We start from the raw sequence: 27,110 nt of genomic DNA, 5'->3' as shown, positions 1-27,110 counted from the left end.
CGTGTCCAGTTTAAAGCCCTTTGTGTTATTCATCGGATTGCGCAGAGGAAAGGAACTCGCTTTCTTCTTAATCTCCTAACATCTTATAACCCGACTCGTCAATTGAGATCTCAGGGGGCGGGCTTAGTGCAGGTTCCTAAAATCAGAAGAGCCAGATTGGGAGGGAGGTGCTTCCGGTTCTTGGCTGCCTGTCTGTGGAATAACCTTCCCCTCAGGCTCCGTATGGAAACCTTGGAGGTGGTCTTCCGCAAAGTTTTAAAAACGTACTTATTCCCAAGGGAATAGGCAAAGTTGGGCCCGGGCTGGGAAGGTCATAATAGTTCAGTAGGCTGGGGGCCAATCTGCTAGTGCGGGGACACAATGGCTAGTGTAACCAGGCGCTGTATAAGCCCAAATTATTATTTTTATTATTATTATTATTATTATTATTATTAGTGGTGCGCTGGTTCTTTTCGCTGCTGGCTATGCCCATCATAGGCTTTGTCACTCAAGGCCCGCAGTTAGGAGCGGGAGGATGCCATCTTGCCGCCAAAAGACCGAGTTCCGTTTTCTTCGATTTTTCACCAAGTTATTGGGGTTCAGCTTGTACTCCGACACTCGGATGGCGCCTCAGCAGCCCAAAAGGGCGCCTGGAAACGGGCGATATACTGGCCCGATTGTGGAGCCTCAGCAGAGCACACCTGCTCTCATAGCCGGCTTGGCCACGCCCCCCCTACATTACAACAACTCTGATAAGGTAACGCTTACATATTTCTGGCTGTCCCATAAGCACTAGTAACAAAGTGAAAAGGCATGCCAAGTGTTTTATATTTTTTTTCAAATTTGTGCGTATTGGTATTTTCGCATATAAGTAATACATTCTGAATACAGCAGTCATGCACTACAGAAATTACAGTCAAATATAGCATGTATTGCACGTACACAGGACTCAGTGTGCTGATCATCAGTAGCGTTACATGTATTATCCACCCTAGGCCAGACAGTTGGTACACTAGAAAGTATAGTGACTTATAACAAAACATGTGGACCTGTTGACCAATGGTGTGAGGGACAAGGTTTTATGGTCTTAGTAGTATCATTTCTCGTTGAATCTTCTCCAGTGTCGGATGAATCTGTGCTTTTTTGTCACAGGTAGACAGCAAAGGGTTCCCAAATGTCTTCAGGTTGAGATTGTAATGGCATGAGTTCCCAGTATATAGACACTTTTTCATGGCAGTAAGACACATCTTTGAGCCAGGCCTTAAACTTCGGGCCCTGCTTCCTGCCCCAGTGCATTGAGACCATACTTTTAGCTAATAATAGTAGCATGGCTGTGAGACTTTAGTGGATATTCGGTATCTCTTTTACGTGTCCTAGTTAACCAATCACTGGATTGAACAGAAGAAATGCACCAGAAATATCATTTAGGGTGTTGAAAATCTTGTACCAGTAAAAGGCGAGTTTAGGGCATTGCCATGCAAGATGTATAAAGGTGGCCTGCGGTGCGTGGCAACGTAAACATTGGCGGTCAGGAGATAAACCCATCTTAAGTAGCTGAGTTGGTGTGAGGAATAATCGATGAATGTATTTGAAGTGTATAAGAAGTAGCTGATAGTTAGGCAATAGCATTTCTACTTGGCCACAGCAGAAGGCCCACTGTGTATCTGAATTGTTCTATGATAAATAACAACAATATACATCATACCATAACATGAGTTTAACATACCTTGGGAGTAATTGAAAAACAATGGAAATACATCAGTGCACCATTTAGCCGCAATAAGAGTACTTAATAGGACTCTGTGAAGAGCTGATAGAGCATCCTTCCAGTTTTTGAAAAGAACAAAGGCATTTCATAGTAAGTTAATTACTACTCTTGCATGACTCTTAGATCTAAAATGGGAATAAATGTTGACTATTCAAGGAATAAAGCAAACACAAGGAGATGATGGACGGAATGCTGACATTTTTTAGACACTCACCCCCAGTCACAGATCTGGGTTGAATCCATCATCATTCTTTAGCTCATTTTGCCACCTCCGTTCAGACCCAGCTATATGCAAATCAGTCTTGACCCTGTGCCTCATGGGAACAGTCCAGCCCGAATTGTCAAGCCAGGTCTTCTCCGAACCGGAAACAAGCATCCTTGGACCGGTTTCTTGGTAACACCCTTCATCAGCTAGGCTTGCTTCAATCCAGTGGCAGCTCGGGCTGGACTGTTCCCACTGGGCACAAGGTCAAGACTAATTTGCATATGGCTGAGTTCAAACTGGAATTGCATAGTGAGCCTAGATCTCTGTACTGAGGTTAATGTATGACATTGTTCTGCATTCTGTCCATCAATTGTTGTTTTGCATTTGTCACCATGAGTGGGATGGGTATGCTCAGATGTGGGTCTCGTGCTCTCCGTGCCACTGGAGTCAAGCTATCCTGGCTAACGAGGGGAGAAACCCCGAAACCGGTCCTAGGATGCTTGTTTCCAGTCCAGGGAAAATATTGATAACTGCTAATATTAATAGTGTATCCAGCCCTACACTTCCTACACTCTCGGTATGCAAGGGTGAAGAGGGATGTAAGTTATTCTCATGCTCAAGTATATGAAAAGAGGCAGCCATACTATCTGCTTTATTAGGGGCTTTCTCTGGATCATTATTTAAGATGTCAATTTTCTCCGATTTTCTCGCGTTTGGGGCTAGTCAGTCTATGTCTGCGAGACCACTTAAAAACCTCGAAGCGGTTTGAATGAAACCAAGGAGGATACGGGGGTGCCGGTTTACCCGTGTGAATCTCTCCTCCTCAATACTATACCATGGAGGTCCAGGTGGCTGGTAAAAGAACCCCAAAGGTAAAATGATGGTTATCCCCCTCGAACTTGCAGGCCAGCTATCCATCCTATCTAGTATTATCTTAAGTAAGCCTAGGGAACTAAATGTTAATACCACGCAGTCTCCAGAAAATGTCTTGGTAGATATTCCCACCCAACTAATTTGACACACCATTTTAAATTCTGAAACAGCAATCTTTGTCCTTGCCCTCAGAAAGTGTATTGATTTATTCCTCAGTGTTGACCAGTGCTCTGAGTTACCGGGCAACAATGAGGGAACATTGGCCAGTAGCACAGTATATGGGGTTGCTTCTGATAGTAAATGAAAATTGGTGTTTTGACCGCAAGATGCTCTTTGAAATCTGGCCTTCTGTAGCACTTGTAATCCGGGGTCTCTCATCTTGAATACGACTAGCCTTATAAGTGTGGACGCTAGTTGAAGCATGTGTAGTCTGAACATACCTGGTGATCTGGCCTTCTATCTGATATGGGGCTATTATACCGTTTGGCGAAGGATGTACTACCCTTGGACATGGCAGATCATCCTAAGTCTCATTCATAGGTTTAGCTATATAATTATGAGGTCTTAAAAGAGGTTCAGGATGATGCACAACCCCATTCGTAGCAGTATTCTCTGCCCTATTTTGACAGTGATCTAGAGAAGTTGAGGAGGTACTAATCACTGGCTTTTCAAGGTTTGCTAACCTAACCTCGATTTTAGTTAGCTTTTGCACTATAGGGTCTAAGAGAGCTGTGACTGTTAACTCCAGTTTTTTCCAAAATTCTTTCTTCTCCTGGATTGGCAGTGATCTCATTGATACCACGTAATTTAAAGCTTGAGTAGGCCCCTGGTATACTCTTTATCAACAGCTTTGCTCCTACGTCCTAAGGGCTTAGGCAGAAGGTAATTATGTTCATTCGGGCTGCCCCTTCCTTTTCTTTGATGGTGTTGCGAGGCTGTTCCCGTGATTGCCTTTTGCTTTTTGGCCCGTGTAACTACATTTGGCCTGATTGATTTGTCAGATTTATCAATTAAATCAGAGGCACTGATGACCTCAGGACCCTAGGCCATAGAATGTAACATACTAATTTGCGATAAATTGACTACGATTGTGACACAGGGACAACAGGGGCAGATCGGTTGTGGGTGTTTTGGGGCTCCAGGGACAGTCTGCGCTCTGTGAGTTCAATCTCATGAATGAGAGCCGACTGAGCCCTAAATAAAAATGCCTCCAATGTCCCCACTACTCCCTGCCCATTTCCAGATTTAGGCCTGCTCATTTTTGTGCCCCTCAACACAGGCTCAATGTCAGCTATATTAATATATTAATATTAATATCAAAAAAATTTAGGCAGTAGTGTTCTCAAGGAAACGTCCGCACAATTCAACAAGACATCATTTTATACTACACAAAATATTTGAAAGCGTGATTCATTGAAAATTCATATAAAATTTGGGTGCTACAGAGCCTCAAAGCACCTACTACCTCGAGGTGCTATAGGAACACACTGCTGTGCAACCAAACTAGAAAAATAGAAATGAGGCTCTAATTACAGCACACCTTACAGTCAAAATATTTGAGTCTTGGCTGAAGTAATATGCCCTCAGTAGACAAATTTCTCTACTGTACACAACATTAGAGCAGTATAATAGGGAGAATAAGTACACAGGGATCAAAGACAATCCAGAATAATTATAGAAAAAGTCCTCTTCAGATTTCGTCAAATCATTCATTATTCATATTCATTATTTCTTTAAAAGATCTCCCAGTACGTACATCGCGATGTACGTGCTGGGAGATCTTTTAAAGAAATTATGTAATTAAAGCCTCATTTCTATTTTTATATTAATATTAATATTAATTTCACAGTACCTTGATGAGTCAAAGCTGGTTGTGTCCGGAACAATAAATATTAATAACGTGGCCCAGCCCGGCCTCCTTTGGCCTCTGACGGGCCTAGACGGGCTGTTGAAAAATAATGGCAGCAGCGTCCTCGCCGCTAGGGAGCCTGGGAGCTGTAGTTCCTACTCCCAGGCAAGGCGAAGTGGACTGGTGGCGAGTTCAGGTCCCGGTTCTTGGGCTGGCAACAAAGTGAGTATGGACTCCGTTATATGCTTTTGGCATAGTGATGATAGATTATTTTTCAAAATGGCCGGAAATAAAAATGGATAGGGAGGTTACTAGTGATGCTGTTGTTCAATTTATGGATGATGTTTTTTGTAGAGAGGGCATTCCTCAAGAAGTGGTAACAGACAATGGTCCACAATTTGTCAGTAAACAAATAGAAAGTTATTTTAGTAGATGTGGAATTTCTCACAAAAGAATATCAGTATTCCATCCAGAGGCCAACGGCCAAATAGAAAGATTTAATAGAGTGGTCAAGGAAGCTATTCAGTTGGCTGTGAAAGGTGGTTTATGTTGGAATAAAGCAATCCAGTCTATGTTGTTGTTATACAGAACTGCTCCTAATGCGATTACTTTGTTGTCTCCTCTTGAATTATTGAGAGGGCGAACATCTAGCACTAATCTTGTACCTTGGTGGTTGAAGAACAAGGATAGTGGTCGTATTGATTTTGCTGAGGTTGATTTTACAGAAATTCGCAAGAAAGTTGTTGCATATAAGGAGAAAATGAGGAATGATTTGTTAAAAAAGGGGATAAAGAGTTGTGTTTCTATACAAGTAGGAGACCATGTGAGATTAAAAAAAGGTAGTTTTGTACATAAGGGATTGGCCAAATGGTCTAATCCAACCAGGGTTGTTGAGGTATTTAAAAATGCTGTGAGATTGTTGGATGGTAGTGTTTGGCATTTTAGTAGAGTCTCAAAATTTAATAGCGACAAACACATTTCAGAGGATGATTCATCAAATGTATTTTTGGATGTCACTACTGATGGATTGGTGGTACCAGGTTCTGTACCTGGTTCTACTGTAGTTTCGGGTAGCTCCTGTGATTATGCTTCGCAAGAATTATTGAGGAGTTCAAGGAATCGCAGGATTCCAGATAGGTTCAGGGATTTTGTTTTTGTTTAAAAAAAAAAAGGGGGGGGGGAGGTGTGTTATATGTTGTTGTTTGTAATGACGCGTGTGGTCACAGGTGCGTCATTACAAACAATATTATTCATGTTGTGTTTTGAAAGTGTAGACCGCGTGTGTTTCCCGCGTGCTGTGTGTTGTGCGAGTGCATCTGGATCCGCGTGGTGTTATTATTTGAAAATAGCGTGGGGAAGTGTTCTGGGTGGAAATGACGGTTTCTATTCATTCAGTTGTTTCCCGTAGTAGTGAAAACTTCAGGAATAAAGTACCCGTGCTTCATCTTTACCTGGATTTTGTTGTTTCTTCTTCTTTGGATGTTTACTGGCATTTACAACAGACTCTAAGCATGTCACTCTAAGGTGAAGCTGCTAAATCAAGTTGTACACATTTCAACAACATGGAGTTTCTCTTTTAGCTAAGAAAACTTGTCAGGGTTTTGTCGGCCAACATGAATAACACTGATTGCCTACTGTGATTTAGGACGGTTAAAATACATGTCGGTTTAACATTAGATGTTTACACTTTTTTACACTTTTTACAGCATATTTAACATATTGTATTAATTCATTTTTCATTCTACTTTTTAGACTCTATTACTCTGTTGTCCTGATGGAGATTCGGCCCGCCTGCTAACATCAAAATCAGTACCTTAGTCTCTTAGTGCAGGACTTGATAGATGTTCACTTCGTGAGATTAGTTCTTTCTTCAGCTTTTTCTAGGAGCCATCTAAGTTTGACGACAGCCAAACATTTATTGGCAGTGTATTCCAAATCAGGAGAAGCCTTCTCGAAGAAGGAGAGCCCTTCACAAGAAGAAAGATGGAACCTAGAGATTGTAAAAAGGGTCTTTTCTTTTCTTCAAATCTATCTGCCAACTACTGCCAGACTTTATCACTCAGGTAAGCCGGAGCCTGGTTGATAAAGCCTTTAAAGACCTAGGGTGCCATTTTAAAACAAATGCAGTCAACCACCAGAAACCAGTGAGGAGCTTTACAAGCAAAGGCAATAGGACTTTTTCCAGCAGCCCCCTATTCGCTCTCACAGCCACTTCTTATGCCCTGTGGAGCTCTGTGGAGTATGGTGAGCGATTGTGGGAGGCAGGCATATAAAGAATTACAATATTCTAGACTAGTGAATTAAGGCTTCTATCACTACAGAGTATTTTCATCTGGAATCAGAGGAAGGATGGATCAAACTTTTTTAGGTGGAAGAAGCAGCTTCTCACAACGTTAACCTGCAGTATTGGATGCATCAACCTCAAGGAAGAGGCCCATGTTCTTAATCTTATCTACAGGTTCAAAGATGGACTCGAACATTTTAGGGGATTACTGAGATGATAGTGAAGATTTCCCTTTCTGTCCAAGTAAGATCAAATGGGTTTCTCAGAATTCAGTTGATGATAATTGGAGGAGACCTATGTTTGAATATTCCCTGCAAGGCGATTGAAGGCAAGGCCAGGGACGGAGTCTTCAAAGAGTTTTATGTAGAGCATAGACATGCATAGGCATAGATGCATAAGACTGAGCATATACCGGTGTATCCTTGGGAAGGTTGAAACAGAGTCACAGGTAAGCGTCATAAGGTATAGGAGACAAACTAGATCCCAGTGGGACTCCACAGTCCAAAGAGCTGACCTGAAAATATAAATAGACCTATTGAAAACTTCTGGTCCATTTTCTTTCTGTGTCAGATGACTGGCTTGTCCTTCTTTCAGCTGTTGAGCATGTGTGATTCTCTAAAGGATAGCGAAAACACAAGAATGACAATTGACCCACACAGACAAGCATATTGTTTCACTAGCCAGAGTTGGGTTCATAGAGGAGTCACTGGTTTGAAGAACCATAAGTAGCACCTCATATTTACAAGGCCATCTGAAGTCACCCTGCTTGACTTTTCATGACCTTGTAAACATGTTTCCCTTTCACGCCTAACTCTGTGTGAAAGGGGCTTTCTGTGGGTGGGTGTTGCTGTGAGTGTTCCTACACAACATCCATGGAACTTGACACATTCCCAGGTTTACAACATTTTGTAAATCTGGAAGTGCGTCAGAGTCCTACACCTCCCCAGGGGAGACTTAAGGAGGCGCGATGAGGAAAAATACTTTTATTTCTCCTCATTGTTTCTATTTATCGCATAGATAGAGGCTTTCCTTCCTGCACAAAAACAATCATCCCCTCAGCGAAGGCACCCTTTCAAAATAACACATGGGTGTCTATGCTGGCATACGGCTGCTGTTTGTGCACCTGAGTAGGGGAAAAGGACAGGAATTCGCCGTATCTAGATATGGCGCATTCCTGCCCTTTTATTTTGAAGCACAGCAGTGACGTTTACTGTGCTGCTGTGCATCAAAATATTGTATAGGAGGCTTGAAGTACCTTTTGCAGAGCTGGGATTCTATGTCACAGTCTGAGCTCCTCTAATCTTGCTAATTTTGCCTATGTTTAGTTTGTTACGCGATGATTTAAGGAGCTATTTAGGCAGAGCATGTATTTGTGTTAAAGGCAAAGGAAACTAGTATGAACGGAGTAGCCAGGTGGCATCAAATGGCAGCAAATGTTGCAATGGTGGCTACTATGCTCTCCCACAGGAATCCTACACATACTGCTTCCGTGCCTTGATATTGTGAAGTCATTTGTTAACTTCAATCTCATTTTCAATTTTGTGTATTCACTGCCTCTGATAAAAGCTCGATCAAAAAGCTGTGATGCCACTTATTATGATGTCATAGGGAGTTATAGTGACTCCATGTCATGTCCTGCAGTATCATCGTTGGGTTAATAGGATGTTTGCTGGCATTTCTTTTTATTGCTTGTGGGGAGCCACATTCCACTGAATATATTTCTAGTCTCATTATGTACATCCCTAGTAGAATAGAATAGAATATGACTTATTAAGTGCAACTTTTCCCAACAAGCCATCTTGTCACTAAACAAAAACTTACAGCGAAATAACACTTTCATTAGCAGAACAGATATGTTTTCAGAGCTTATCTAAAAGAAGCAAAACAAATGATGAATGTGATCCCTATGGGGAGTCCTCTGTGGCTTTACAGTGAGGCACCTTTACACTTTCCAAAACACCAATGTTAGTCTATGCTTCACGGAGCTGAAAAGCTATAGGAGAACTTTAGTGAGACAAACACGTACCTAGCAACACAAACCAATAAGCAAACATGTGCACAAAGAGCTTCAAGAGGTAACACCTTTCTTAACAGAGACATCCATGGCAGCAAAGCTGTTGAAAAATAATGGCAGCAGTCCTGCTTGTTAGGCTCCTGGACTACTTTGTCACACTCTCACACCTGTTAACAAATGGGACATCTTACTGAAGGATAACACAATATGATGTGCTTGTCCATTGCATCCTGCTTGTAAAATGTAACATACCCTTTTCCTCATCTTGCCCAACAGCTAAAGAATTATGCCTTTGGCTCCCTTGATATTTCATACAAATTAAGAGAGCGTTGTTTGTCTGATTTGTGGACGTATTTCACATAGATGTTGTAAAACTGTCTTAGGGTTCAGACCAAAGCAAAACCTCCACGCTCCACTCGAAAAAAGTATCACTAAGAGCAGTCCAGTTTCATGCCAAAGTACTCCATGAAATGTTCTTCCATCTGGCTCTCTATGAAAAACGCCCAGCTGTAATTACTGAAGCAGAGTCTAATGGAAAGGGGCGACCACTCGGTCCCCCCGAACGTATGGCGGAGTGCCTCGATCCCCCCGGGAAGCCATTTTGGGCGGGAGGCGCGTCTCGGCTGGTATGCCCGAAGCGGCGTAGCCGGGGCGCGCTTTTTCCCGCCCTAGAGTGGGCTGGCCTAGACACTGACGCGGCTGGCCACGCCCTCGGGGCAGGCAGGGGCGGGTTTACGCCCGCCCTGAAGACGGATAAAAAGGGACGCAAGACCAGAAGGCATCCTCTTGTTCCTGTGCTCTGAAGCTGCACCTCCTCGCTGCACGTGAGCTCGAGACGGAACGAAGAGCCAATTTTGAGCGTTGTAATCTTTCTTTTTGTCTTTCAGATACTCTGTTAGAGGAATGCCCAAGAAAGGCGGGAAGAGTATGACGACTGAACAGATGCTTCGGTTTCTCATGAAGGAGATGACCGAGCTGAAGAAACGGGTGGCAGAGAGAGACGGGGAAGGGGGGCCGGAACGTCCGTCGGCTGGAGCAGCTCCAGGAGGGAGAGCCAAGAGGCCAAGGAGGGGTCCAGCCGGGGGAAACGTCCCGGTTCCCTGTATCCCGCTCGAAGAGCCAACCTCAGTACCGGCGGAGGGGAATCCGATTCCCGTGGTGGTCACCCCGGTGTCTAATGAAGATATGCCGCCCGAGCTGGCAGCACAACTTGCAGCGTGGTTGGGCGACAGTGGTGAGGGCGCCACGGCTGCCGAGGCGCAGGCGCTAATGAAGCAATTGCGCGAGAAAAGGGATGCAGCCAAGGTGTCCGCGCCGGCTGCAGTAGTTGACAAGCCACAAGGGACGATTGCGACTGCAGAGGCAGCGTCCGGTGCAGGTAAGCGGCCATTGCCGATTGCGAGGGATGAGTCAGCACCTTCCCGTAGAGAAAGGTTGGGTCAACATGTTCCTTTGGCAATTAAGGAAAAGATTTGGGCGGGGGAATATGTGAACATCTTCTCGTTGCTTGTTGATCATTACGAGGTGGAGCATGTTAAGGGTCAGAAAGATCTCATGCATCCCAGTGTTTGGCGCGCAAAAATAGCCGCCTTTAAGGTGAATGAGAATATTGGCAATTGGGGCAAAGCATGGGGAATTTTTACGTCAATCTTAGGGGAACGTAGGCCCGAGTTGCTTTCCGAGTTGCCGACCTATCAGTCGCGAATCATGGGGTACTCGACATCACACCAGGGTAACCATTGGTTCTGCTACGATAATCTTTTTAGAAAGGCTAAAGAGCATAATAAAAGCTTAACCTGGGATTGTTATGATTCTTTGACATGGGATAAAATGAAGGAGACAGGTATGTTGAAGATGCCATTGGTAGGAAGTAATGTTGGCGAATCCTCCCGCCAATATGTTGGGACGCCCTTTCGTTCAGGTACGGGTACCGACGATTACTCGAGACCTGCCGGCAACACAGGAAAAAGGGGGTTCTGCTTTAATTTCAACAGAGGTAAATGTACTAGGCCCCAGGGATCATGTAAATTTAAACATGAATGTAGTGGGTGCGGGTCGTCCCATCCTGAGTCCACGTGCAGAGCCAAAACGGGTGATAATGGGGGGAGGGGAGGTGCCAAACAGGTCAAACGTAGTCCGAGGGGCGCCTTTACCTACCCCGGTTGATACCTTGGCGATGATTCCCTGGCTCAGTGAATACCCGGATCGTACTTCTGCTGGGGTGCTGCGGAACGGATTTTCGTATGGTTTCCGCATCCCGGTAGGGGACTTTCAGGGTGTGGAGAAGTGTAAAAATCAACTTTCCGTCCTGCAGCATACGACCGTGGTACAGGATAAGATCCGGAAGGAGGTTACCCGAGGTCGGGTTGCCGGCCCATTTAGCGTACCCCCGGTGCAGAATTTTGTTTGTTCTCCTTTAGGGGTGGTCCCCAAGAAGGACCCAGGTGAGTTCCGACTGATTCATAATTTGTCAGCTCCACGTGGTCTTTCTGTAAACGATGCAATAGATCCAGAAGTATGTTCGGTGCGGTACGCATCCTTCGATGAGGCCGTAGCCATTTTGAATCGCCTGGGGCCCGGGGCGCTGATGGCGAAGTCAGATATCGAGTCAGCGTTCCGATTGCTCCCGGTACACCCAGACGACCAGCGTCTCCTGGGTTTCATGTTTCAGGGTTATTATTACATGGATAGGTGTATGCCGATGGGGTGCTCTATATCTTGTGCCTATTTCGAGAAATTCAGTAGTTTTCTACAATGGGTCTTCACAAAGAGGACGGGTTTCCAACATGTAATGCATTACCTTGATGATTTTCTGTTCCTTGGGGCAGCCGGGGATCTCGAATGTGGCCGGGCCTTGGCCGAATTTTGTGTGTTAATGAACCAGTTTGGTGTGCCATTGGCACCGGGTAAAACAGTGGGTCCTGCGACTTGCCTCGAGTTTCTGGGGATTGAGTTAGACTCGAGTGAGGGTTGTTTTCGTTTGCCAGCTGACAAAGTGGGGAAGTTCAGGGCAGCCTTGCAAGTATGTATAAATCGATCTAAAGTTACGCTGCATCAATTACAGCAGTTGGTCGGACAGTTGAATTTTGCCCTGAGGGGGATACCAATGGCCCGCCCCTTTTCCTGTTCAATTGCCCAAGCTATGGTCGGCCTAAAGGAGGGCCATCATCGCACGAGACTATCGGCTGAGGTCCGCCAGGACATGCATATTTGGTTAGCATTTCTGGCGAACTTTAATGGTCGAGTCGTCTGGAACAAACCAGCCGTGTCCTCTGACGAGCTGGGGCTATGGACAGATTCAGCAGGTAGCATAGGTTTTGGTGCCATCTTCGGCACAAAATGGTCGGCACAGAGGTGGCCGACATGGTGGCATGACAATGGTCTGACAAGTAATATTGCTTTTTTGGAACTTTTCCCCATTTTGGTGGCCCTGAGAACCTGGCCCGAAGGGTTCAAAGATCACTCTGTGATATTTTGGTCTGACAATATGACCGTGGTTGAGTGCATCAATAGTCAGGCAGCACGATGTAAACTGATTTTAAGACTCCTCAAAGAAATTGTCTTACTGTGTATGCAACTGAATGTGCTTTTCAGAGCAAAACATGTCCCAGGGGTAATGAATCAGGCGGCTGATGCACTGTCTCGTTTTCACATGCAGGCTTTCTCGGGTTTCCTTCCCTCAGCGGACCCAGAGCCGGCACCCTTTCCCGAAGCTCTCTGGTCTCTCGGTGCCCCGAACTTCGTCACCTCGTGGGAGAGAGTCTAGCACCAAGGACGAGGAAGGCATATGAAGGGGCGTTTCGGTCCTATTTAGCCTTTTTGGGGGCTGATAGAGAGAGGCTTTGGGGCCACGAGGAGTGGGTGGTGAATTTTCTGATGTCCTTACGTAGGGCTGGGAAATCGGTGGCTACGGCCCAGAGGCATCGCGCTGCCATTTCCTTTGTTGCCAGGGCTCATAGTATCCAGGACCCGACAGCGTCTTTCGTTGTTCAGAAAGCGCTGCGTGGGTGGCAACGCCTTGAGGGTCGCAGAGTAGATGAGAGGCGCCCGATAGGTTTGGATAGGTTGGCCCAGTTGTTGGCCACACTCCCTGCCACATGTTCATCTCAGTTTGAGACGGTTTTGTTCCGAGCCGCTTTTACGCTAGCATTTCACGGGGCGATGCGGGTAAGCGAACTGGTAGCAAGGAACAAACAGGAAGTGGCAGGGGGTTTGTGCCAGGAACACGTTCAGATCAGAGGGGAGACAATGACTGTCTCCTTTGTCAGGTCCAAGACCGATCAAGATGGGATGGGTGACTGCATAATCATACGCAGGATTCCCGGGTCCTCCATGTGTCCGGTAAAGTGTTTAGAAGATTACCTGGCACGAAGGGTGGCATCATGGGGGGGGACCTTGTTGAGACACGCGGACGCCACCCCACTGACGAAATTTCAGTTTCAGCGGGTGCTTGCGATGTCAATTGCCGCTGCGGGCTTGAACCCGGGTGAGTTTGGGACCCATTCCTTTCGGATAGGGGCTGCTACAGAAGCTACAGCCAGGGGTCTTAATGTTGAACAAGTGAAACGAGTGGGGCGTTGGTCCTCCAATTGTTATAAGAGGTATGTGCGGTTGCACATGTTGTGAAGCTGTAATAATGTACTCACGCCTCTTGTTTTTGTTTGGTTTTCAGTTGCGCAAGCCTACGAGGCGGGGCGGACTATGCAGTCGACCCAACACCGGGCCAGCGGTCAGACATCACCGGCTGTGAGAAAGGAGGTGTGGGTCGTGGGCCACTCATACGTGAGGCGAGCCGCGGACGTATTCAAAGCAGGTGACATGATTCACGTAGCTGGGGAATACGGGTACAGGGTGTCCTTCTACGGAAGAGGCGGTCTCTGTATTGACCAGTTTCAAACATTTTTCGAGGGTTTGTTAGGGCGGACGAGGTCACCGCCGTCTATAGTCATAGTACATTTAGGGGGCAATGATTTGGTCACCACCGGTAGACGACTTCTCCTGGAGGCAATGCTTTCCACTGTAAGTTAGTTGGCGAGGAGAGTTCCGGGGTGCACAATTGCGTGGTCCCATATGATCCCACGAAAGGTGTGGCGGGGGGCTATTTCTATTCCTGCTTTGAATCATTCTGTTAGAAAGCTTAATAACAAAGTGAGTAGGTTGTTCCGTTCCAGGACACTGCATTCTATTTCGCATGGCTGTATTAATGGTGACAGTATGTATTTGGGGGATGGTGTGCATTTGTCTCGAGTGGGGAATGAGTTACTCATAGCAGACTTCTTAGCATGGTTAAAAACGTTAAAACATGACCTTTAGGTAGGAGCTTTGTGGGGGGTCCGGATAGCCGGTCAACTATCCGGCCTGTGGCGGTAAGGTCATGATCGGTGAGCACTAATTGGAAGATCCCTATGAGTGGGCGTCACCCAACACGGATGGGAGCGCTCGGGAGAGGTGGCCTTTGGCCCCTCAACGGGGAGGCGGTCCCTTCTAAGGATGGGTCGCCGAAAGAAAAGGAAAGGCGGTCAAGGCCCCTTCCTGTGTAGGAGGGGTTACAGCCCCCTCCTGGGGAATTTCCCGGGGCCAGTGACGTCTGCGACGGCAGATGTGGTAAGTTGTGTGGGGTTTGGGGGGAGGTCTACGCTACCTTCTAGTTACCTCACACGAGTCCTCGAACGACCTTTAAGTGGCGTCGAGTTTATGGGTGCCCCCGTCAAGTCAAGGGAAATTGGTAGTTGCACTCGAGGTACGCCTCAGTGCTGTCGCCCCTCCCAAGTGGGGGGGGGGGTATTTCTGGTTAGGGATCTTGACACCGGTTACGACCTTGCCGTTGGCCCTTAAACGTTAGGGTGTACAATTTCAAAATTTCAAGAAAATGTTTTGTAGGTTGTTAGTTCGGCTAGGAGAACCTCTGTATTAGAGAATCTGTTAAGGTTAGCCAAACATCGCAATGTGGTAATGAAATTGTACATTAATATGAAACTGTTTAATTTTTAATTTTTTGTTTTAATAAATACGGCCGGGGAGGGTCACTCCCTCCCTCATCCAAAAACTTCAAGAACGGTTTCCGGTTTCCCTCCTTTCGGGATTGTGTTGAGAGGGGGTGGCGGGTATCTCAGCCATATGGAAAGGGGTGACCACTCGGTCCCCCCGAACGTATGGCGGAGTGCCTCGATCCCCCCGGGAAGCCATTTTGGGCGGGAGGCGCGTCTCGGCTGGTATGCCCGAAGCGGCGTAGCCGGGGCGCGCTTTTTCCCGCCCTAGAGTGGGCTGGCCTAGACACTGACGCGGCTGGCCACGCCCTCGGGGCAGGCAGGGGCGGGTTTACGCCCGCCCTGAAGACGGATAAAAAGGGACGCAAGACCAGAAGGCATCCTCTTGTTCCTGTGCTCTGAAGCTGCACCTCCTCGCTGCACGTGAGCTCGAGACGGAACGAAGAGCCAATTTTGACCCACCCACCAGCCCCTGAAGACAGCCAGTTGTTTGTAATAAAAGTGATCGATGATTCTATTTCGTTTACAGGTTGTGGTATTATCGTGTTGATATTGAGTGAGTAATAAAGTTGGTCTAATTTATGTCTGTTTGGTGATTAAAGAAATTCGGATTTAGCGTCCATTTGTAAACATGCTTTTTCGGTCATAGTGGCCAATGTATTTTTAGTTTTGGTAGCATTGTCGTATTTATTTTGGTCGGGCGGTAAGGTCATGATCGGTGAGCACTAATTGGAAGATCCCTATGAGTGGGCGTCACCCAACACGGATGGGAGCGCTCGGGAGAGGTGGCCTTTGGCCCCTCAACGGGGAGGCGGTCCCTTCTAAGGATGGGTCGCCGAAAGAAAAGGAAAGGCGGTCAAGGCCCCTTCCTGTGTAGGAGGGGTTACAGCCCCCTCCTGGGGAATTTCCCGGGGCCAGTGACGTCTGCGACGGCAGATGTGGTAAGTTGTGTGGGGTTTGGGGGGAGGTCTACGCTACCTTCTAGTTACCTCACACGAGTCCTCGAACGACCTTTAAGTGGCGTCGAGTTTATGGGTGCCCCCGTCAAGTCAAGGGAAATTGGTAGTTGCACTCGAGGTACGCCTCAGTGCTGTCGCCCCTCCCAAGTGGGGGGGGGGTATTTCTGGTTAGGGATCTTGACACCGGTTACGACCTTGCCGTTGGCCCTTAAACGTTAGGGTGTACAATTTCAAAATTTCAAGAAAATGTTTTGTAGGTTGTTAGTTCGGCTAGGAGAACCTCTGTATTAGAGAATCTGTTAAGATTAGCCAAACATCGCAATGTGGTAATGAAATTGTACATTAATATGAAACTGTTTAATTTTTAATTTTTTGTTTTAATAAATACGGCCGGGGAGGGTCACTCCCTCCCTCATCCAAAAACTTCAAGAACGGTTTCCGGTTTCCCTCCTTTCGGGATTGTGTTGAGAGGGGGTGGCGGGTATCTCAGCCATATAACCGCAATGCTAAAACCCAGTGTTACACTGCACTGGTACCCAGTGGTGCTTCTAAGAGAGTGGAACTGTTTCATGGTCAGATGTGATAACCAGGGCACTGGTCACATCCTTTTTTTGTGTGTTGTTGTTAGATACAGAGTTATCCATGTATATCAATTCTCCTGAGACTAACTGCACTTTGGAGTTTCACTGTAGTTACAATGCATTTGAACATTAGAGTCAACTTATCACAATTTATTTTTAAAATGTTCTGATTACTGCTGGCTATTTTTTTACTATATATAAAGTTAGGTCAATTTATTTGTAAAGCGTGCAATTACCAGAGTGTGTTCGGGTGCTAAAGAGAAACAGTAGTCACTGAGGGAGAAAGTCATATTACAGTGTGTAGAGACATCTTTCAAATGTTTGCCTAATAACAGGAGGGTATAGTTGAGAACTTAGCTTAAAAGGAAGACGCTTCCAGTTAAAAACAGTGGATACAGAAAAAGGCTCGACCTCCTGTTCGAGATGGATTAATACAGGGAATCAGAATACCTGAGATTGAGGGTGGGTTTATAGAAGTGAAACAGAGTTGTCATTTCAGATTTAGCTTGAGTTTCGCACAAGCCTTACGACAGATGCAGAGGTTTTGGAGTCGATAGCTTTAGAGATTGTTAACCAATGTAAGGACTGACACAGTGGCAACGCGTTTAGGGAATTTTGGCGCATTATAGATCAGACGGTCAGCAACAGTTTGTATAAGCTGCAGCCTCGTGACCATTGTAATAAGGATCATTGTCTAAAGTGTATTACAATGGTCAAGTCTGCTAAGCATTAGGGACAAAGGGACTGGACACTTTTTTCTACAGTCACGTGGCAAGAAAGGAGGGGTTTTGTTCAGTTCTTGCAGCATAAGAAAACATGTTGATGGAAGGATTTGAGTTGAAAATTACCTATAAGTTCCGTGCTGACTCAGTTGGTGTAAGGAGTGTGCCAAAAGAGCCCGGCATCAGCTAGAGGACCATACTGCTGGTTTCCCATAAGTTATTACTTTGGTCTCTTTGGTGTGTAAACATAGTGAATCGTTCCGCATCCGATTGGCCAGTGCTACCAGACATGTTTGTGCTTGACACTGGCTTCTAAAAGGGAACCTTTCACCTTTCTCTGGTGCCTTTCTCTGCCTTTCTTTGCTGATCACATTCCTGTTGTCTTTTAGGACTGGGCGCTCCTTTTCCCTGCTAACCAGTGGTAAAGTGCTTGTACTCGGTCTTCTCAGTATAATTGGCCAATATCTGATTGGTACATTTAATGTACTTGTAAATCCTTGGTATATGGTACGACCTATACCCAGGGCCTGTAATTTAGATGTTGCTAGTGGGCTGCTGCTATTATATTCCACTAAAGTAGCTAAAGTCACGTTTAAAGCATAATTAAGGCCTGCCACAGCAGCAAGTAGTGCAGTTTTAAACTGCCATTTTAACTTGGCAAAATAAACCTTCCTTTTTAATACTTATAAGTCACCCCTAAGGTAGACCCTAACCACTCCTAGTGCAGGGTGCATGGTATTTAAATGTAGGACATGAGGGTTTAAGTTTTACATGTCCTGGTAATAAAAACATTTCTAACTTTCTTTTTCCCTGTTGAAAGGCTATCTCTCCCATAAAATGACACTGGGTCACCATATTACACTTAATAGTTATTAAAGTCTGATCGGGAGCAGATCGAAAAATTATGTTTACACTCAAATGAATTATAATTTAAAATATTATTGAATTATAAAATTGGACTTTAAGCTTCAATTCTGAAAATGCCTTTTTTATAAAGTAAAAATATTCCTGCCCATAGCAACTGTGCCTTTTTTCCAGTGTTCTGGGTCACAAGGCTCTGAATAGCTCTGCTGTTAAGGTTTGTGTATTTCTACCAGTGAGTTAAAGGAATCTGAAGTATGAGGGGAGAGGGTCTTCCAGACAGGATGGCTGAGGAGGAGTTGTACCCTGTACTGATTACATTTCCAAGGGTTCCGCCTGCAGCAAACACAAAAGAACCTGACAACAGGCCTGCACTAGCCTTTGTCACCCTAGACAGTTTGAAACCAGGGGAAGGGAAAGAACTGAACAGAACAAGTTTTGGGGATACTTTTGATATTGTATGGTTTTTATTAACTGAAACAATAAAGATTTTTCGACAAAGTTTTGGGGATACGTCAGGGATGTCTTCCACACAAACACTGCAACCAGGGATAAACTTGGGACCTTCAGAACCTGTCATCAGAATATTGCTGGACCTGTGGGGGATTCCAAAGGACTGCCTGGTTGCTGGATGGACTGCCCTGCTTCTAGAGGGACTGCCTTACTGTCAGAAGAGGGACAATTGGACCTGCTTGCCTTGCCTTCATCATAGGCTACCCAGAGTGACACCAAGGGTCAATTGGTTGACCTCCTGTGTGAGTTACAGGTACACAAGCTTCCACAGACCTCCCTGCAACTACCCAGCTGACCAGCCCCATTTGTACCTGCCTGGACCTGCCTGAGCCCTGCTGTGGCCTCTGCTGGAGTGAAACCTGATTCCCAAGAGGTGGTGCCCAGGTCGTGGACCCATGGCTGGCATCAGTGAAAGTTCCTCATGAAGAAAAGGTGGAAATCATTAAGTATGGGCTCTTTGTGAACCTGAAGTAACCTCTTTATGCGAGAATCGACCACCTGTGATGACTGCCACCTTGAAACTCCGGGGGGGGGGGCTGCTTTTCCCGCTGACAGCAAATGTCTACACTGACAGCGACCACCTGTGATTATTGGCAACACAAGACCTGCCACAATCCTCATCCTCGCGGCCTCCCCCAATGCAAAAGGAACTCTGTGCTCCAGACTTGAGTAGGTAAATCTTTAACTGGACTTATCCCGGTATCCGAATTGCGCTCCATAATTGTTCTTTCTGAACTTGTGACTTTCCCCCGGTCTAGCATGACCAGATAACCATGAGCAGCAATTTCTGCTTCTGTCATGTAGTTCCTATAGTACCCATGGAGGACCTGCGTGTTTGGATAACATAAACTGTAGGATTGGTGGCAGACTAACTCTGAGCACCCTCACTGCGTGTGTTAGCATGTTTGCATTAGCTAGCTCACAGTGCCACTAGAATCTCCTCTTATTGGGGAGAGAATAGCTTCTGGCAACCTTAGAACATGACAACCTTGATCTCCCAGGATCGTGGAAAAAATGTACTACTTTTTGCTCAGTCACTGAGGCTCACTTATTCGGTCTCAGAGATTTACACAGAAGAAACAGTCAGCTGTGTCACAATAAGAATTTATTGCACAAGTGTTCTTCTCATGTATAATATATGTGCTGCGACAACCGTTAGACAGTAGGAGAGATGTATAATCAGCATTACAGTATAAAAGGATAGTACAGTTCTGCCATTTTGCAATAGTTATGAACAAATACATAGATATAAAATGCATGATAAAAGAAAGCACGTGTGCTCCTACAATGCCTATCTAGATGTACGTAAGTGTACCTAGCATGTTAGTTGGTATTTATTTAATTTATTTATTTATTAAGGAGTTTTATATAGCGCTAGCCTGACCAAGGGTATCGGAGAACTTCACAACAGTACTTGAGCAGGATTCATACAATAAGCTGTATTCAGCATACAAGTTCAGCCGTCCAAGTGTGCTGAGCAGTATTGAGGTAGTACGTGAGTCCTGAGATAAACTTCATAGAGTGAATGTTGTCTTGGGGTTGATACAATAAAGCAGGATTCTACATAATAGATTCTGAAGTCCAAGTGTGCTGAGCAGCATTGAGGTAGTCCGTGAATCCTGAGATAACCCCATAGAGTGCACAGTGCCTTGGGGTTGAACCAATTAAGGAGAGGGGAGGAGCAGCTGGGGATCGAATAGCAGGGAGGAGGTAAGTCTTAGTGCAACAATGTCAGGTGGAGACAACAAGCAGGGGATAGTGTTTTGATGGCGGCTATCCATTCAGGGGGAGCAGTTGAGGAAAAGGACTTTAAGTTGTTTTTTTAATTTTGTGAAGGACGGGATAGACCTGATACCGACTGGGATGGCATTCCAGATTTTGGGTGCATTTCCGGCAAAGGACCATGCAGCAGTGTTTTTGTTTGCGTGTTTTCATGGGGATGAGTAGTAGGGTGCTGTAGCTCCTGAGGTTCCTTGTCTGACCAGCCCTCTTGAGTTTGGCAGCCAAATACTCAGGTTTTCCTGTGGGCAGGGCTTTATGTGTGAGGCAGGCAGTTCTGTATGTGTGGTGGTGTGAAGCCAAGAATCCCTCTAGGTTTAGTCTAATCCCATTACCTGAAGCAAGAGAGTGTGGGGCCCCGTCCTGGTATCCAGTTGACACCCTGCAAGGGATGGTTAGACCACTGTTAGCTGAAGCGTCTACATGCAGGAGCCTCAGCGCCTCTGGTCAGTGTGTCGGCCTGGAAGTTTCGGTTTCCTCTAGCTAACACTAGCAAGAGGTGCTGTATTTATACAGAAAGTATCCAGGTTCCTTTGTCACTTGTTTCTTGAATTAGCCATTGTCAGATTTGAGGCTGACGTATGGGATGAACCTTGTACATTGATATTATGCAGGTGGATGTAGCCCCTGCCTGGTTTCCAAGAACCCTTCTGAATATTCATTCATACTGTGTCAGTCTAAAGATGAAGTCATGTTATGTTATGTTAAAATGGTCTTCTGTAGCGCACGGCTACTCCGATAGAGTGTCCCGGCGCTTTTATTAGCAACCAGAAAAAGACAAACACAACACAGTAAAAATAGGACCACAGCAGAAAGGATAAAAACAGATCCAGCAATAGAAAGAGGGCGCATTAACGGGCAAAGAGCCATGTTTTGAGGCCCTTCCTAAAAGTCAGTAGGTTAGAAGTACTGCGTAGTGTCAAGGGAAGGGAGTTCCAGAGCTGCGGGGCCCGCAACCTGAAAGAGCGGCCTCCAATGCGGGCCTTTTTTACTCGAGGAACCACAGCCAGGAACAGAGACTCAGATCTCAGAGATCGGGCCGGATGGTAAAAGGCAAGCCTCCTTTGGAGGTATTGAGCTCCCGAGGCGTACAGAGCCTTATGAGCCAAGGTCAGGGCCTTAAACACTATCCGCTTCCGGATAGGCAGCCAATGGAGCGACTGCAATAGACCAGAGACTCTGACTCGCCTATGGAGGCCAAAAATAAAATGCTATTGTTCAGGGAAACCCTCCTTCTGCGCCCAGGACTAGAACTAGGGAAAGGTTCAATCCAAAAAGGCTTGTTACTGTGTAGTGTTGGGGAGGTAATGTAGGTGAAGGGATATGATGTTACCCGGGCCTATATTAGGGTACCTATATGAAACATAACACTTCTTGGTGCTATTTTCTGCAAAAACTTTAAAATTCAATTTCTCTGGCTCTACTGTTTGGATTTTTGTCGTTCTGGTACCATTTAATGTATTAAAATGTATTCCAATTGTCTAAATTGGTTAGGGAACATTCTTATGTTGTGTTTTCACTTTATTCCTGTCTGAGTGCTGCATAAATACTTTACACATTGCCTCTAAGTTAAGCCTGACTGCATTTATGCCAAGCTAACAGAGGGTTACGCACAGGTTAATTTAGTTACTATTGTGGTTCACCAAGACAAGGATTGTGTTTGTTGCCTGAGTAAGGCTTCCACCCCTCTCAACTAAGAACCCAATTTCTTACAAATATAATGTGTGTGTTCTTAGCATACACAAAAACCAACAAGCCAAAAGATGGCATAGGTTTCACCAGGGGGGCAAAAGTATACTGACCTGCACGCTTCCTCTTAACAGAGTTAGTATTATGAGGGTAAGTGATGTTTGGAAAACAGTAAATGATTCAAGCCCTTTAAAAGTAATTCAAACATTTAGTCCCTCCACCTTACCGGTTGGCCACATCTAGTGGTCATTGGGATAATGCATCAGCTTCAGGATTCTGTACTTCACCCCATGGTCATCGATTGAAATCTGGGCAGGTGTGCTCAAACTTTCATCTTTCTGAGGTTAATAAGAACCATTAAACTGGGTAACAATAAACATCAATAATTCAGTGTCAAGATTCCTCAAGGGTAAACATGGGCTATACAAATACATTTTATGTTATGTTATAAATACCTAATCTCTCACCCAGTAGCCTTGTTTATCAAGCCTAAGCGGTACCGCAATCGCGGACTACAGACCACACAAAAGGGATATAGGAAGAGCATCTACAATTGTGACACCGATGAATATGACTCAATGTAAACAATTTTTCTGTTATGTAATTGGAACATTATAGCTTTAGCCATCATCCATGCTCTTGTCCTTACAGTATGAGACAATGTCACCCTGTGCCAAGTTTTCAACTAGCAACCATTGTTAGGAGCACAAATATGATTCAAAACTATTGACCCTCTTGGATCTGTTGGCTCCAACACATCACTTGGGAAGGAAAGTAACTATCCGATTAATAATGAAGTGATTGCTAAAGAAGACTGTCACAATCTAGGACTATCACAAGGAAAATGGATTAAGTGGTAGAGACTTTGCACCTGGGTACGACAAAAAACAATGTCTATGGCAAATATTGGACAGAAATGATGGTCATTTATTCCTTCAACTGAATTCCTAAGTGAGGGCAATCTCTTGGCCTAGCAACACTGACACCTTCGGATGTGAAACATAACCCAGAAAGTGATCTTAGAAAGGAGCTACGGGAAGAAAAGTCGAAGCAGAAAAAACCTCCAGGCTATCAGGAATTCACAGATTATGAACAGATAGCAAGGGGAAATGTATTCCAGAAGGTGCATGCCAGTGGAAATACCACAGGAAGGAGAAAGAGGAGTGAAGGACCAGCCTCAATGGATGTAAAAGAACAAATAGATGAAAGTCATGGGATAAAATTACATAGCAATGTGGGCGATTAACACAATGACAATTAGACACCAAAGCTTTGTGGTTAAAAAATAATCATAATTTTATGATGCTATAAGAAAAGTGACAGTCAGGGAAGGTGAAGAGTAGAGAGGCCATGTCAGTCAGTCAGTCAGTCAGTCAGTCAATTAATCTTTATTCGGTTAATAAAAACCATAAAAGAATACACAGCATAAAAGAATTCATAAAAAAATCATGAACAGATAAATCTCCCTTGCCCAAATATAATCATTAAATGACTTATGCCTAAATCAAATAACTCATCAGTAACTCAAACAAAATCAATTCATCAAGTTAATTCTTTAATTGGCCAATGGTAGCCTGTACGCTGCTTTTGTTGATTTAAAATCAGCATTTGATCTTGTCTCTCGCCACAAACTATGGGCAATCTTCCAGGAGATGGGGATCCCCTCAAAGTTACTCACATTACTTGTGAGATTGCATGAAGAAAACTATGCTAAAACCCGATGGGGTTCCCAGGGTATGGTTACCGGCCCATTCCCAGTAGAGTGAGGGGTACGCCAGTGCTGCGTACTTGCGCCTACATTATTCAAAGCGACCAAAAATGGAAGCAGCAAATCGTCCTGGCAAGACTTAAGCATCAACAATTGTTTGGTGTACTAAATAGGGAGTTTAATTCCTCACTGAGCAAACCAATCAGCCCGGTGCTCCAGGTTTACAACATGAAGGTGGTTAACTCCGCACTCTATGGATTGAGATATTGGGGTACAAAAACCTTACCAACCTCACGACAGCAGAAAACAGGTTCATGCGTAGCATCACACTGCTCCCCCAAAGTACACCAGTGTATCCGCTACTACACGACCTAGGTAGAAGGCCCTTGGCGGAGGTGGCCAAACTGCGCCCTCTACTATATTGGCTCAGGCTCTGGACCACTCCAGAACTAAACCACTATCCCATGGGCTTTATGGACATAATTCGGGCTGACACATTTCACAAAATAAGATGGCTGAGAGGAATTAGATGCTCTAGTAAGCATAGGCATGAGAACACTATTGGAGGAACCTGATGGAGCTAGCTTCCCCCCAAAAAAGAGCCTGAAAGAAAAATACTGGGAGATGATTACACAAAAAACCTTGAGTAATAGTGTCTCTTCCACCCTAACAGGAATCTTTTTGGATGTTAAATTGTCAACGAACCTTGAAGCCTTTTGGGATATAATAATAAAACCCCATGAAAGGAAATGTATTTCCAGTTCAGGGTGGGCACATTGCCCATCAAAGCCTTCACTGCTAGATGGTCAAAATCCAATGACAATTTGTGTTTTTTATGCCAGACTAGTGTGGAGTCAGCCGCACATTTGTTATTTGTTTGCCCAGCTTATGCCCCTCCTCGTCGACTATGGTTAGCTCCAATCTGTAAATTACTTGGAACTAGAAGGAGCGAAGAAGCAGAAAGAAATTTACATATAAATGCTTCTAACCCAATCACTACAGCTGTAGCGAAATTTCTAGGCTGCGCTTGGTCGACAATGTCACAATTTTTTCTTACATAATATTTTGTTCATGTCCTTTATTCTTGTTTTTTTTTGTAAATGTGACGGCCCCACAATGCTTGCTCCATAAATTAGGCCTAAAACGTTTTAACTTCCCCCTTTCTTGACTGTTTTTAATGCTGACAAAAATGTTTTAATTATCCCCCCTACTGAGAGCTTTAACGGTGTCTGTTTTCCAACGGTTGTTTTATGTAAGCTGTAAAATATTGCCTGATGGTTTTTAAAGATAACGGTTTGAAGCTACATTTGTATTTTAAGGTATTTTTACAATCATGCTTAATTGACTGGCATTGATATATTTTACAACTAATGTGTTTTTGCACTTGGCTTTTATGACAAAATGTCAAATAAAGAATGTTTGATTGATTGCTTCTCCAGATGTCTGCGGTGGCGTGATGACAGGACTTTCTGGTGTCATAGCAAGTCCAGATTATCCAGAGAACTACCCCAACAATGCAGAATGCCAGTGGATCATTCGAGTCACCCCATTTTCAATCATCAAACTTGTCTTCACTGACTTCCAGATGGAAAATAACGAGGAATGTAATTTTGATTATGTGGCAATTTTCGATGGTGGCAGCATGGAAGACCGGCACATCGACCACTACTGTGGCACCATGAAGCCGCCTGATACTGTCTCCTCTTCCAACGAGTTGATGGTGATGTTCAAGTCTGACTTCAACATAGGAGGCAGGGGTTTTAAAGCATACTTCTACTCAGGTACTAAGTCAGAAGCATGGATCACACTGGCAGAATAACAATATTCGGTAATGGGCACTGGGTGGAGCAAAATCATTTTGCATCTTTTTTTGCTGATTTACTTTTGATTATATGTAAATGTTACTCTATACATCTGCATAGTCTATGAGTTTTATACTGCCTCCACTTACTTCCTTTAAATTGATGTGAATGTGTTACAGAACTTTTTATCAGGAACCATTTGTAAATCACAACCATTTAAGGCAGCATTGTCAATGTCAAAATCCACAAAATCAATAAAACTTCTCTCGTAGAAAATCTGCCTGTCTTCTGCTAAATCCCAAACATTTGCCTCTCAGTTAATCATTATCACCTCAGCAATGATATTGGTTTTGTGTAATTGAGTGTAATCCTACATATACTCTTTAAAGCATTAACTCTGGTATTTTTCTCGCACGTGTAATAAACCGCCAGACAACTTTTTCTGACCATCCACATACAGGATAAAGACCGTGGGCCCGATTCACAAAAATAAACTGAGACAAAATCCTAACTTTCGGTATTCACAAAGGGCATTTAGGAGTAGTAAAGTTAGGAATTCAAGTTTACTACTCCTAAACTGAGACAAAATCCTAACTTTACAAATTTTGTTATTCACAAAAGGCATTTAGGCAAAAAGATCCAGTTAGCGAAGGCATTTAGGAGTAGTAAAGTTAGGATTTGTAAATACTGAAAGTCGTAAAGTTAGGATTTTGTTTCAGTTTGGGAGTAGTAAAGTTAGGATTCCTAACTTTACTACTCCTAAATGCTTTTTGTAAATACCGAAAGTCGTAAAGTTAGGATTTTGTCTCAGTTTACTTTTGCGAATGAGGCCCTGTAATATTTACTGGTCAAGTAAATGAAAAGAGATGAACGTGGCATAAGCTGATAAGCAAGAATGTGATTTGAAGTGACATCTTCTGGAAGCTTAATGAAAACATTAAATTAAAAACTGTAATAACATTGCGGTGCATTGCTATTAAGAATGGATTTTAATTACAACTGGGATTATTATAAAGTCTGTCTAAAAGCTCACATATAATTTGTTTTTTCAGTCATAGGGCGTGAGTTTCAACAAACTAGTAAGCTGGCCTTGTTCAAACATAACTAAACTTTGGAAATAAATACAAAAAACAATAAGTACATAAATTAATTCATAAATAAATTACTTTAAAACCTTATATTGTTGTTACGATTGGAGAGAGAGTAGATCTATGTGGCATCAGGAAGCACAAATCATATTAATCTGCGGAATGCTAAAACAAAGTTATCATTCTTCTTGTAGGCAATTCTAAGAATTATTTTCTCCAGTAGAGGATGTTGAACACCCATGCTGGGGGGAATATTCTTTATGTTTCTTTCTGAATGCAGAATAGAGCAGAGAGATGGTTCTCTGGCTGTGAAAATGATTTCAAATGAGAGTGGCTACCTTAGCAGCCGACATCAGGCTACTAGAGAACAGGAACTCCTTCAGCAAAGATGGGTTCAAAACAAAGATGGGCGAACTCTCTAGTGACAGCAACAATTGTTCCCAGAGAGC

The 27,110-nt window shown here is 44.3% G+C and overlaps 1 protein-coding gene across 1 annotated transcript in view; it reads left to right on the top strand.

The window, feature by feature from the left end:
* CDCP2 (CUB domain containing protein 2) overlaps positions 1-27,110 on the top strand; it is a 304,534-nt gene that overhangs the window by 86,363 nt on the left and 191,061 nt on the right. Inside the window, exon 3 of the mRNA XM_086936204.1 lies at positions 25,211-25,552. Coding sequence (XP_086792330.1) covers positions 25,211-25,552 — 342 coding nt within the window. The remainder of the gene's footprint in view (positions 1-25,210; positions 25,553-27,110) is intronic.

This window comes from Lissotriton vulgaris, chromosome 1_1 (assembly GCF_964263255.1).
Source record: "Lissotriton vulgaris chromosome 1_1, aLisVul1.2, whole genome shotgun sequence".
In the NCBI taxonomy this organism is placed as follows: Eukaryota; Metazoa; Chordata; class Amphibia; order Caudata; family Salamandridae; genus Lissotriton; species Lissotriton vulgaris.
This window is presented reverse-complemented; position numbering and strand designations above follow the sequence as displayed.